At 41.1% G+C, this 14,596-nt stretch overlaps 1 protein-coding gene and 1 non-coding gene across 2 annotated transcripts; both read right to left on the bottom strand.

Annotated features, from left to right (window-relative positions):
* Positions 1-788: 788 nt before the first annotated feature.
* Positions 789-2,302, bottom strand: LOC125812746 (uncharacterized). Its single transcript, XM_049492223.1, has 2 exons — positions 2,126-2,302; positions 789-1,043 (listed from the first exon to the last, which is right to left on the bottom strand). Exons 1-2 carry the CDS (start codon positions 2,300-2,302, stop codon positions 789-791), a joined length of 432 nt encoding a protein of 143 aa, XP_049348180.1.
* An 11,739-nt stretch (positions 2,303-14,041) lies between these two features.
* On the bottom strand, positions 14,042-14,148 carry LOC125812761 (small nucleolar RNA R71). The gene has a single exon (XR_007442022.1). It is a non-coding gene; the product is annotated as a small nucleolar RNA R71 (small nucleolar RNA).
* Positions 14,149-14,596: the final 448 nt, after the last annotated feature.

Below are 14,596 nucleotides of genomic sequence, written 5' to 3'. Positions count from 1 at the left end.
TATTCACCCATTTTATTACATTTACGAATCGAAAAATGGATTCGGGGAGTGAAAATCTTACTTTTAGCCTCAAGAAAGGTGCAAAATGAGTAGAAATCGCCTGGGGGTCGTTCCTTAGCTCTAAAAGTTGAAAAGTGCCAAATAAGTTTGTTTAGTGGTTTATTAACGACATTAAGTCGCGTCTGGCCCGCCACAACGACCCTCACCCCGCTGTAGCTACGGTGTTAGAGCGACCAAAGTGCCCCCTAAAGTGGCATTCTTGAACCAGTGCACTATTTGTCTTTCATCTTCAATTTTAAGTCTTGTTGTACCCGCCACAGTGCCCCACATCCTACTGTAGAGGCTCCGCCATAGCGGCCCAACCCAGCGACAAAGCGGCAAAAACAAAACAAAATGTTATTTTAAAGAATTCCAAACCCCCATTCCACAACACACTTCTAACCACGAGGCTCATAAAATACTCTTCACTCTAAGATTGATTCTTGGAGATCTACTCACGCAAATTCAATTTCGGAAAGTGGTACGGTTTCCTTCACATGTTATCTAACTACTCATGCAATCAAACTAAAAAATAATTCACCCGATTGTTACCAGATTTCCTCACACTTCAAGGACTCCAATTTCGTCTAAATCTAGATAAGGTTGGGAAAATACAAATACTACGAAAAAGTTTTTCCAGCCCTAAACTTTTCCCCGTTGGCATTTCTCTAACAACGGAACCCAGTCATTACAATAGATACCAATTTACCCATCACTCGTCCCCAAGTGACAAACTTTGGAAAAGTAGGCTAAGGAAAGAATGAAGTAGTACATGATTCGACGAACAATTTGGGATACTTGTCTCGCATGTCCCTCTCGATTTCCCAAGTAGCTGCCTCAACAGGACGATTCTTCCATTGAATTGTCACGGACTTAATATCCTTGGTCCTCAACTTATGCACATCACGATCAAGAATAGCAATCAGTTCCTCCTCATATTGGAGGTCATTATCTAGCACAATTGTGTCCCACTTAATGATGTAATCTCCGTCACCATGATATCTCTTCAATATAGACACATGAAATACCGAATGAACACTGAATAGATTAGGGGGTAGAGCCAATATATACTCCACCATCCCTACATATTCAAGAACTTCAAAGGGACCAATATATTGCGGACTTAACTTGCCCTTCTTACCAAATTTCATCACCCCTTTCATGGGTGATACCTTAAGAAGAACGTTCTCACCAGTCTGAAATTTCATATCTCTTACCTTATTATCCGCATACTTCTTCTGTTTACTCTGGGCTGCTAGAAGTTTAGCTTGAATACTCCTCACCTTATCTTAAGCATCCTTCACTAAATCAACCTCCAAAGGTTTCACATCTCCAGCCTTGAACCAACCTATGAGTGACCTACATCCCCTCCCATATAATGCCTCAAATGGTGCGATGTCAATGTTGGAGTGATAACTATTATTATAGGAGAACTCATACAAAGGTATGAATTTATCCCAATACCTTCCAATATCAATCACACATGCCCTCAACATGTCTTCCAATACTTGAATAATCCTCTCAGATTGTCCATCCATCTGTGGATGAAAGGCTGTTCTAAAAGTGAGTTGAGTGCCCAATTCATCATGCAATTTCCTCCAAAACTTTGAAGTGAATTGGGTACCACGATCTGAGATGATAGAAAGAGGAACCCCATGCAACCTCACTATCTCTTTCACATACACCTTAGCCAATTGTTCAGCGTTATAATCTATTCTTACCGGAATGAAATGTTCTAACTTAGTCAATCTATCAACCACTACCCAAATAGAATCAAATTTCCCCAATTTCTTGGGAAGACCAACAACAAAATCCATAGCTAGTCTTTCCCACTTCTATTCCGGAATAGCATTTTCTGAAGTAAACCTGCAACCCTTTGATGCTCCTATTTCACTTGTTGGAAATTTTGACACTTCGCCACAAACTCCACTATGTCTTTCTTCATGCCCAACCACCAATAAATTTGTTTCAAATCTCTATACAACTTGGTCACACCCGGATGAATAGAATATCGCGAACCATGAGATGCTGCCAGCAATTTTTGAATCAATCCATCAACTAGAGGAACATAAATCCTCTAATTTACACTGAGTACACCATCCGCATCAAGAGTGGCCTCTTGTGCCTTACCATTCGCCATCCATTCCTTGAGCTCGTTCAAATTTTCATCATCAAATTGTTTGTCCTTGATTTCCTCAATGAATGTGGCCTTAACCTCAATGCTAGCTAACACCCTGCATCTTTCAGAGATGCCCAACTGCATGAACTTAGACTCTATGGTCTGAATTTCTTTGGCCAAAGGTCGCTTGGTTACACTCAAGTAAGCTAAACTACCCATACTTACCGCTTTTCAACTCAGAGCGTCTTCCACAATATTAGCCTTACCCGGATGATATTGAATGGTCACATCATAATCCTTGAGTAACTCCATCCATTTTCATTGTCTCAAACTCAGATTCTTTTGAGTGAACACATGCTGCAAACTACGATGATCAACAAACACTTCACACTTAACACCATAAAGATAATGCCGCCAGATCTTAAGAGCAAATACTACCGCCGCCAACTCCAAATCATGGGTTGGATAATTTCTCTCATGTACCTTCATCTGGCACGACACATAGGCTATAACATTCTTCTCCTGCATTAACACAACACCCAATCCAGAATGAGAAGCATCACAATAAACTATAAAATCCTTACCTTCCACTGGTAATGCTAGGATAGGTGTTGTGGTAAAAAAAGTCTTAAGCTTTTGAAAGCTCTCCTCACATTTTTCAGTCCATTCAAATGGTATCTCATTTTTGGTCAAATTGGTCAAGTGAGTAGCAATTGAAGCAAAATTCTCAACAAATCGACGATAATAGCTAGCGAGTCCCACAAAACTCCTAACCTCCGTCACTGTCACGACCCAAGCCTAGGGCCTAGACGTGACATGGCGAATGAGGAACCCGAAGGAACCCCAAACAAGCCTCTCAAACTTGTCATCACACTTCATCGGTCGCGGAAGTGCATTCAACATTAATTAACGGGAAATAGGGACTAAGGCAAACCATTTCAAAATGACATCATAGAATAAGAGTCAAGTTCGTTTACAAAATACTTGTCCAACGCACACCTCTACATACATAGATAAGACGGGGCCATGACATATTACCGGCTCCCCTCATAGTTAAAATACAATTGCAAGCTAAAGTCTCAAAACATAGGGGTAAGAAACATAACATAGCCCTCGAATTATTGAGGACTCACCAACAAACTCGGATAAGCGTCGTACTAGCCACGTGAATGGAGAGAAGGATCAAGAGTAGCTCCGGTCCCTACATGGTGACATCATGTAGGCAAAATATGCGTTAGTACTTGGAATGTACTAAGTATGCGGGGTGCAACACAATAATAAACAAGGACACAATCAAAATACAAGAAATAGTTTCATAGGCATTATGAATAACAATATGAGGATGCATGATCAAAGTGAAGTCAAAACATGTTTAAGTAAATCTATACTAATAGTAGATATCATATGTGTATGCATGATCCAACCAATCTATAACCCCAACTTAGGATGGGGGATGCCGTTCACACCCGGACACCCTGGTGGCAAGGTATAAACCCCTCACATGGTTGATGTTGGTCACACCCCAAGCATCCTAGGTGGTGAGATATAAACCTCTCACATGGTTGATGTTGGTCACACCCCAAGCATCCTAGGTGGTGAGATATAAACCTCTCACATGGTTGTCCGGTTCTTTTCCCCCGGACCGGGCATGGTCATGCAACACTTTATATAGGAAATTCTCATTAGGCTCTAATGCAATCTCATGTATGGAATGAACATATACACAAGCTTAGTTTGTCATCAACACATCTTTGGAGTTCCATATATCTCATAACTCAAGCTTTAAAGCATCAATTTATCAATTCTCCATAGTTGGACATTTTGTCAAACACCTTGAAGGCATGTAATGGAATCAAAGAGCATGGGAAATAGGGTAGTAATTATGCAGCCAAACCAATGAACAACCTACAACAACACCTTTTTAACACCCACAATACCACATGAAAATCTCCACATCCATTCCAAATTTAGGTTCAAGTTCTAGGGTCACAACATTCCTAAAAGCATCACTTTTCATGTTTAAAATTCAATGTGTAGGAAATTATTACAAAGAACAAGACTAATATATGAATCTTAACTTAAACCATGAATTAGTGAGTAGAATAGAGTCTAGGCACTATGGGTGGAAGGACCCATGAGTTCAACACCACATACCTTGAGTTCTTATGAAGGTCTTCAGAGTGTCTTCAATGGAAGCTTGCAACTTGGAACAAGAGTCTCTTCAATCTTGAGGAAGGTTTTGGATTAGGGTTCTTGAGAGAACTTGAGAGAAAATGTGTCTAAGTATGGGAGAGGTGTTTTGGAAATGTTTTAGAGATGAAATTTGAACTAATGCTATATAGGAAATAACATATGCCCTTTGGAAGAAAATCCTCCAACACTTAGAAAAAAAAATGGGGCGGGTGAACAGTAAAATTAGCTACTGGAAATTGCCTTTTTCTGCCGGACAGATTTTACGAAAATGGGCATAACTTCTTCGTCCAAACTCCGAATGAGGTGAAACGAAGTGCGTTAGATAGCTAACTCAAAGGGCTTTCCATGGATATATTATTGGCCACCAAATAATTTGTGTGCTAGGAGATATGACCCTCCAAAGTAGACCCTCGAAAAAGGTTTCACTTGGAAATTTTGGATTTTGATACGGTTGCTCTAAAATTTGGGTTAGACCCATTTCCTACTCAATTTGACCCCCTAAACAAGAATATGAAGTCAGATTTTTGAAAAACGAAACGGATTTTGAGATATATGGAAATTACAATTATAGGTGTTTCCGAAGCACATTTTCGGGCATTTTTGGGGTCGTTTCAATATCTCCCCCTTGGGAACATTTGTCCCCGAATGTGGAAGAGACGTACAAGGCAAGACTTAGTAAGAACATATCAGCCCCAACATGAATGCAAAAATTTTATTTAAACATCACTTCAAGATTTCAAAACTTAGTGTAAAGCATCCATAACTCATCAATTTAAACATGTATGCATATTAATGATTTAGAGGCTGAAATGTAAGACTCGATGGAGTACAAATGACTTGATTTAATACCTTAGGCTTGAGTGGAGTTGAATAGATAAGGATAACGTCTTTGCATGTCCTCTTCGGCCTCCCAAGTAGCACTCTCCACTTGTTGATTTCTCCAAAGCACCTTAACGGATGCCACTTCTTTGTTCCTCAACCTTTTAACTTGTCTATCTAAGATCTGAACCGGGACTTCTTCATACGTCAAATTATCTTCTACAACACCCACAACCTCAAGAGGTACAATAGCGTTAGGATCACCAACACATTTCCTCAACATTGATACATGGAATACCGGATGAACTAATTCCATCTCCTTGGGCAACCCCAACTCATAGGCTACTTTACCAACCCTTCTTATTATCTCATAAGGACCGACATACCTAGGACTTAATTTCCCCTTCTTACCAAAACGAACCACACCTTTCATTGGAGAAACCTTCAAATAAACCCAATCACCCACTTTGAATTCAAGATCCCGTCTCCTCACATCGGCATAAGACCTTTGACGACTTTGGGCTGTTTTCAACCTCTCCCTAATCATCCTTACCTTCTCAAGAGCATCCATGACCAGATCCGGACCCAACAAGGCCACCTCTCCGACTTCAAACCACCCAACCGGTGACCTACACCGTCTACCATAAAGTGCCTCAAAAGGAGCCATACCGATACTAGAATGATAACTATTGTTGTATGCAAATTCAATCAAAGGAAGATGATCATCCCAACTACCTTTCAACTCCAATACACAAGCTCTAAGCATATCCTCCAAGGTTTGAATTGTTCTTTCGGCTTGGCCATCCGTTTGAGGGTGGAAGGCCGTGCTAAGCTTTACCTTTGTACCAAGACCCCTTTGGAATGACTTCCAAAAGTGAGAAGTGAATTGGGCACCACGATCCGAGATGATAGACAAAGGAATCCCATGCAACCTTACCAATTCATGAATGTACAACTTGGCATACTCTTCAGCCCCGTAAGTAGTTTTAACCGGTAGGAAATGAGCCGACTTTGTCATCCGATCAACCACCACCCAAACCGAATCAAAGCCTCTTCTAGCCTTGGGTAAGCCCACTACAAAATCCATGTTGATTTCTTCCCACTTCCAAGTAGGTATCTCAATGTCTTGAGTTAGGCCACCCGGCCTTTGATGTTCAGCCTTGACTTGTTGACAACTATGGCAACCCGAAACAAATTTTGCAATGTCCTTCTTCATACCGCCCCACCAATACACATCCCTCAAGTCTCTATACATCTTTGTTGACCCCGGATGAATAGAATAAGAAGAATTATGAGCCTCATCAAGGATTCTTTCCCTCACACCATCCACACAAGGAACACATAATCTACCTTGGTACCTAAGGGCACCATCTCCCCCTTGGGAGAAAACCTCCACCTTACCACTACTCACCGAAGCCTTTAATTCTACCAAAGAAGGATCAAGATCTTGCTTGACTATCACCTCATCAACCAAGGAAGACCTTGAACCATCAACAACAACTACTCCTCCACTATCCACCCCTTCTAACCTAAATCCCAATTTGGCCAACCGATGGACCTCCTTAGCCAACTCTTTACTACCTTCCTCCACATGAGCCAAGCTACCCATGGACACTCTACTAAATGCATCCGCCACCACATTAGCTTTCCCCGGATGATAGTGAACACTCATATCATAATCCTTAAGGAATTCTAACCACCTCATTTGTCTCAAGTTAAGATCTTTTGTGTGAACACATATTGGAGATTCTTATGGTCGGTGAAGATATCAACATGCACCCCATACAAATAATGACGCCAAATCTTTAAAGCAAAAACCACGGCGGCCAATTCAAGATCATGGGTTGGGTAATTTTTTTCATGAACCTTAAGTTGCCTAGAAGCATAGGCTATAACCTTACCACTTTGCATCAACACACAACCCAAACCAATATGGGAAGCATCACAATAAATAACAAAACCTTCTAACCCATCCGGAAGTGACAAAATAGGAGCGGACACAAGCCTTTCTTTCAAAGTTTGGAAGCTTTCCTCACACTCATCCGACCACACAAATTTAGCCTTCTTTTGAGTCAACTTAGTCATAGGAGAAGCAAGAGAAGAAAACCCTTCTACAAATCTCCTATAATAACCCGCTAAACCCAAGAAACTCCTTATATCCGACGGGGTCAAAGGTCTAGGCCAATTCCTAATAACATCGGTCTTCTTAGAATCCACCTTAATACCATCCCCCGACACCACATGGCCTAGGAAAGCAACTTCCTTCAACCAAAACTCACACTTTTCATATTTAGCGTACAACTTCTCTTCCCTCAATCTTTGGAGTACCACCCTCAAGTGACCCTTGTGCTCTTCCTCACCCCGAGAATAGATCAAGATGTCATCTATAAACACCACCACAAAAGAATCAAGGTAGGGTTTGAAAACCCTATTCATCAAATCCATAAAGAGAGCCGGAGCATTAGTCAACCCGAAAGACATCACCACAAACTCATAGTGCCCATACCTAGTACGAAAGGCCGTCTTGGGAATATCACACTCCCTCACCTTCACTTGATGATACCCTGACCGAAGATCAATCTTAGAGAAGTGACTAGCCCCATGCAATTGGTCAAATAAATCGTCAATCCTTGGAAGAGGATACCTATTCTTGATGGTGACCCTATTAAGTTGTCGATAATCAATACACATTCTAAGAGACCCATCTTTCTTCTTCACAAACAAAACCGGAGCACCCCAGGGAGAATGACTAGGTCTAATAAATCCCTTCTCTAACAAATCTTTTAATTGCTCTTTCAACTCTTTCAACTCTGCCGGGGCCATACGGTAAGGGGGATAGAAATAGGTTGAGTATCGGGAAGGAGGTCTATACCAAGATCTATCTCCCTTTCGGGAGGGACACCGGGAAGGTCTTCTGGGAAGACATCTAGAAACTCATTAACAACCGGAATAGACTCAATAGGAGGGACTTTAGACTCCATATCATTGACTCTCACAATATGGTACAAGCACCCTTTGGAAATCAACCTATGGGCTTTAATGCAAGAAATGAATTTCCCCTTCACCACAACATCCCGGCTCTCCCACTCAAGGACGGGTTCATTAGGAAATCGGAACTTGACTTTACGAGTCCTACAATCAATAGAAGCATAATATGCATGCAACCAATCCATCCCAAAAATAACATCAAAATCCACCATGTTCAACTCAATAAGATCGCAAGGCAACAACTTATTCAATATGCAAACCGGACAATTTCTATACACTTTTCTAGCAACAATAGAGACACCAATGGGAGTAGATACTTCATATGACTCATGCAACAATTCCGACTCAACATGAAATTTTCTAGCAACTAAGGGGTAACAAAGGAAAGGGTGGCACCCGGATCAAACAAAGTATAAACATCAAGATCAAAGATTTGCAACATACCGGTCACCACATCCGGGGTCTCATTAACACCTTGTCTACCATGCAAAGCATAAAATCGATTGTTCCTTGGGGCACCACTTTGAGAAGCACCTCTACCCAAAGGAGTAGTGTTAGCACTTCGGACCTTGTTGCGGATCTTGGGACATTCAAACCTCTTATGACCCACTTCTCCACATTCAAAGCAAGCACCCGAACCCTTCATGCAAGGACCACCATGCTTCCTCCCACACTTAGGGCATACATCCATAGAACCCACTTCACCTCCCCCTTGAGGTCTAGGAACATTGATAGCAAATCCCTGGTTGACATGAGGGTTTCCTCGGCCTTGATGAAATCTAGCACCCTTAGGGAACCTATTCTCCAATCGGGCCCTCGTGGCCTCGTGCCCCCTTCTCTTCCTCAATTTCTCCTCCTCCATTTGCTCGGCATAAGTCATCAACCGAGACAAATCCATATCTCCAATGAGCATAGCGGACCGACACTCCTCACTAACCAAGTCGGATACACCCATCACAAATTTGTTCATCCTCGACCTAGAGTCGGCCACCAAGTGAGGTGCATACTTGGAGAGTTGGACATATTTGAGGGCATACTCTCTCACACTCATAGCTCCTTGCTTCAAGTTCATGAACTCCACCAACTTTGCCTCCCTAAGCTCAAGAGGGAAGAACCTATTAAGGAAAGCAATTTTAAACTCCTCCCACAACACCACATAGCCATTACATTTCTCACCCTTCCATTGATCAAACCAAATTTGAGCAACCCCCTTGAGTTGGTAAGCCGCCAATTCCGCCTTCTCACAAGCACCAACATCCATAATGGTCAAGATTTTGCATACCTCATCGATGAACTCTTGCGGGTCCTCATCCACCTTTGAACCATGGAAGACCGGAGGGTTCATCCTCATGAAATCTCTCACCCTTTCCCCCGGGGTGGTAGTTCGAGGAGCTTGGGCTCCTTGTTGCACTTGGTTAGATACCACTTGTGCAAGCATGGTGAGTGCATCACGGAGCTCACCATTGGTGGGTGGCTCTTCCGGTGATCGGGCCCGTCTTCCCCTCACGTTTGGAATGATGATCTAGCAATCAAAGAACAAGCGTTAGGGAGGAATCACCTTATCACACTCTAAGCACGACATAGAACATGAAGAAGGGAAACCTTTCCTAAAACATTTTGTAGCCTCCCATTCATAGTCGTGGCGCGCTTCACAACCATGATTAGGACTCTACTCAATGCGGTGTGTTGGACTCCGAGGATTTAACAACCTAGTGCTCTGATACCAAGCTTGTCACGACCCAAGCCTAGGGCCTAGACGTGACATGGCGAATGAGGAACCCGAAAGAACCCCAAACAAGCCTCTCAAACTTGTCATCACACTTCATCGGTCGCGGAAGTACATTCAACATTAATTAACGGGAAATAGGGACTAAGGCAAACCATTTCAAAATAACATCATAGAATAAGAGTCAAGCTCGTTTACAAAATACTTGTCCAACGCACACCTCTACATACATAGATAGGACGGGGCCATGACATATTACCGGCTCCCCTCATAGTTAAAATACAATTGCAAGCTAAAGTCTCAAAACATAGGCGTAAGAAACATAACATAGCCCTCGAATTATCGAGGACTTACCAACAAACTCGGATAAGCGTCGTACTAGCCACGTGAATGGAGAGAAGGATCAAGAGTAGCTCCGGTCCCTACATGGTGACATCATGTAGGCAAAATATGCGTTAGTACTTGGAATGTACTAATTATGCGGGGTGCAACACAACAATAAACAAGGACACAATCGAAATACAAGAAATAGTTTCATAGGCATTATGAATAACAATATGAGGATGCATGATCAAAGTGAAGTCAAAACATGTTTAAGTAAATCTATACTAATAGTAGATATCATATGTGTATGCATGATCCAACCAATCTATAACCCCAACTTAGGATGGGGATGCCGTTCACACCCGAACACCCTGGTGGCAAGGTATAAACCCCTCACATGGTTGATGTTGGTCACACCCCAAGCATCCTAGGTGGTGAGATATAAACCTCTCACATGGTTGATGTTGGTCACACCCCAAGATCCTAGGTGGTGAATATAAACCTCTCACATGGTTGATGTTGGTCACACCCCAAGCATCCTAGGTGGTGAGATATAAACCTCTCACATGGTTGTCCGGTTCTTTTCCCCCGGACCGGGCATGGTCATGCAACACTTTATATAGGAAATTCTCATTAGGCTCTAATGCAATCTCACGTATGGAATGAACATATACACAAGCTTAGTTTGTCATCAACACATCTTTGGAGTTCCATACATCTCATAACTCAAGCTTTAAAACATCAATTTATCAATTCTCCATAGTTGGACATTTTGTCAAACACCTTGAAGGCATGTAATGGAATCAAAGAGCATGAGAAATAGGGTAGTAATTATGCAGCCAAACCAATGAACAACCTACAACAACACCTTTTTAACACCCACAATACCACATGAAAATCTCCACATCCATTCCAAATTTAGGTTCAAGTTCTAGGGTCACAACATGCTCAAAACAATCACTTTTCATGTTTAGAATTCAATGTGTAGGAAATTATTACAAAGAACAAGACTAATATATGAATCTTAACTTAAACCATGAATTAGTGAGTAGAATAGAGTCTAGGCACTATGGGTGGAAGGACACATGAGTTCAACACCACATACCTTGAGTTCTTATGAAGGTCTTGAGAGTGTCTTCAATGGAAGCTTGCAACTTGGAACAAGAGTCTCTTCAATCTTGAGGAAGGTTTTGGATTAGGGTTCTTGAGAGAACTTGAGAGAAAATGTGTCTAAGTATGGGAGAGGTGTTTTGGAAATGTTTTAGAGATGAAATTTGAACTAATGCTATATAGGAAATAACATATGCCCTTTGGAAGAAATCCTCCAACACTTAGAAAAAAAAATGGGGCGGGTGAACAGTAAAATTAGCTACTGGAAATTGCCTTTTTCTGCCGGACAGATTTTACGAAAATGGGCATAACGTCTTCGTCCGAACTCCGAATGAGGTGAAACGAAGTGTGTTAGATAGCTAACTCAAAGGGCTTTCCATGGATATATTATTGGCCACCAAATAATTTGTGTGCTAGTAGATATGACCCTCCAAAGTAGACCCTCGAAAAAGGCTTCACTTGGAAATTTTGGATTTTGATACGGTTGCTCTAAAATTTGGGTTAGACCCATTTCCCACTCAATTTGACCCCCTAAACAAGAATATGAAGTCGAATTTTCGAAAAACGAAACGGATTTTGAGATATATGGAAATTACAATTATAGGTGTTTTCGAAGCACATTTTCGGGCATTTTTGGGGTCGTTTCAGTCACAGAGCTAGGCCTAACCTAATTCCTAACCGCTTCAATCTTTTGAGGATTGATCTTAGGTATATTTATATGCCTAGAATGCTAATTAGGCCTGCATTTACGTCGAGTTTGAAGTCAAAATGTATTTGTTTGCAGTCTTATCGAGTCGTACACTTATTTATGAGCTAACCAATATAATTAGTTCTGTAGGTAAGCTTAATGGGAGAAACGAGCACAAAAAGGGAAAAAGGAAGAAATCTGAAGATTCGAGTCAAAAGAGAGCAAGGAAGAAGTTGAAGAAAATGCACCAAGGCATTTATGTGTTCTCTCCACGACGTGCGGAGGAATGCAAAATGTGTGTTGCGAAATCAACCTCTAGGCAGAACAGTGTGTGTCCTCTCTGCATCGCAGAGAGGGAGTGAAATTCTGTGAGCAATAAATCGATCCTAGGTAGAACACCTCGTGATGCTCGCACATCGCGCAGAAGGCAAATGGTTCTTGGAATCAAAATTTGGAAGGCACCGCGCGTTGCGTGCCTGAGTACTAGATTTGGTAGTTTCGACTTTTAGTAGAAATAGGGTTTTATTTTATTTTAATGGGGTATTTATTATTTTTTTCAGTATTTAAAGAGCGACGACTTTCGAATACGTTTTCTGGAGTTTTTAGGGTTATTTCTAAAACTCTTGTCCTTTCAATCGTTTGATGATTCATAACCATTATATGATTGATTATTGTATTATGATTAGCTAAATGCCCTAGTTCTTGGGCGGTGGCTACATGATGATTTTAATTGATTGAGTTGTTTTTGGTTTTATTATTGAATATCACATGAATCTTTCTTATGTTCGTATTTTCCGTATTTCATGATTTATCACCATATAAATAAATTCATTGTCCGAATTGAACTCGGGAGAGGAATTAGAGGATAGAACCTGGGGCATAAGGAGCTTGTTGAACTCTAAATAGCTAAGGTTGATTAGTTTCTAGGATAAGGATATACCTAGGGACCTCGTCAGGTTACCATACAGTAAGATAACTTAATGCTCGATAGGTAATCAGTTTATCCCCTCTCACGATATAGTTAGGGTGTTATCTATCGTAGGCGATTAGAGGTCGGGAGACCATTATCATACATCTAACACTGTGATTCATTGATTCGATTGTTAATAATTATCCATATAAATGATATTGAGTGCATGAATCATGATAGAAGCTGTAGCCCTGGACCTTTCCCAAATCATTGTTTGTAACCCGTGAAACTGAATCGTGTTAGTTACATTTTGTTTTAAAATTTATAAATAGAAACAAACAACTTTTTAAATTTGGAAATACATTTGTGGTTAACTGAAAACTAGAGAATTTGACAGTTTCTAAGTGTAAGGTCCTGTGGGTATGAAACCTGGCTCGCAAAAAGAGCCACTTCATTACCTGTACATTCACGTGCACTTGTTTGTGTGTTAGACCGCACATGTTTTTGGCGCCGCTACCGTGGACTTTAGAATTAGAAAGTATTTGAGTTTTTTCTAATTTCTGAAGTTGAAACGCAAGTGTTGACAACTTGATCTTAGCATTCCAGTGTTGCAGGTTTTTTTGAAACTCCAAACTGGACGACGATCAAGGGTTGTTATTACCTCTCTTAGAACCTGAAAGATTCGTACACTTACATAGTTATTGGTGAGCTAGAATCTCCTAGACCAAAAACAGAGGAAGAATAACATGAGACAATGGCTGCTAAGTTGAAAGTACGAGACGTGGCAATCCTACTCCCTACCAATGTGACTTCATGCATACAGAAACCTGAACCTGGTGGGAGATTTGAACTGAAGCAGAGTATGGTGTAAATTTTGCACACGAATGGGCAGTTTACTGGTCTTTCACATGAGGATGCCACACTTCACATTCAAAACTTCCTCGAGATCAATGATACTTACACTCCAACTGGGTGAATAAATATTATGTGACGCTCACCTTATTTCCTTTCTCTCTGCTTGGGAAGCAAAAAGATGGTTGAACTTAGAGCCTGGGAATTCAATTACTACCTGGATGATTTGGCACGAAAATTCCTCATTAGATTTTTTCCATCTAGAAAACAGCTAAGTTGAGGAGTGATATTTTGAGTTTTAGGCAGAAGGGTGGTGAGAACTTGTACCAAGCTTGGGATAGGTTTAAATCAATGTTGATGAGTTGCCCTCATCATCATCAATCTAATGAGCTATTAGTCCATACCTTCATTGAAGGGTTGGAGCCTAACACAAAGATTTTGCTTGATTCAGCTGCAGGTGGGACAGGCCTAAGAGAAGACTTATTATGAACTGTTCACCTTGCTGAATCGGATATCTCAAGGTAATCCAGAGTGGAACGGAGGGGGAATTAAACTTGTAGTACAGAAAACTGCAGGTATGCTGGAAGTAGTTGTAATGACTGCTCTAATTGCATAGATTTCTGCTATGCAGAATATGATGAGTACACATTTTAGCAACATGGCATTGGGACAATAGCCTGCACAAGTAAATGCAGTTCAACAACCACCGTATTGGTGTGAGATCTACGGAGGTAGCGATCACGATGCAGAGATATGTGGTGCAAACCTAGATTTTGTTAATTATGTAGGGAATGCCCAGAGAGGAGGAGGAAAATAAAATTATGGAAA

The sequence above is a fragment of the Solanum verrucosum genome, unplaced genomic scaffold (assembly GCF_900185275.1).
Source record: "Solanum verrucosum unplaced genomic scaffold, falcon-dt-bn FXZP01000033.1, whole genome shotgun sequence".
Classification (NCBI taxonomy): Eukaryota; Viridiplantae; Streptophyta; class Magnoliopsida; order Solanales; family Solanaceae; genus Solanum; species Solanum verrucosum.
This window is presented reverse-complemented; position numbering and strand designations above follow the sequence as displayed.

Coding starts and splice junctions, on each gene's coding strand:
- LOC125812746 (XM_049492223.1), bottom strand. CDS start 2,302: ATGCAGTTGGGCATCTCTGAAAGATGCAGGGTGTTAGCTAGCATTGAG. Junction 1,044..2,125: donor ATGCGGATGGTGTACTCAGT/GTAAATTAGAGG, acceptor TCTATATTGAAG/AGATATCATGGTGACGGAGA.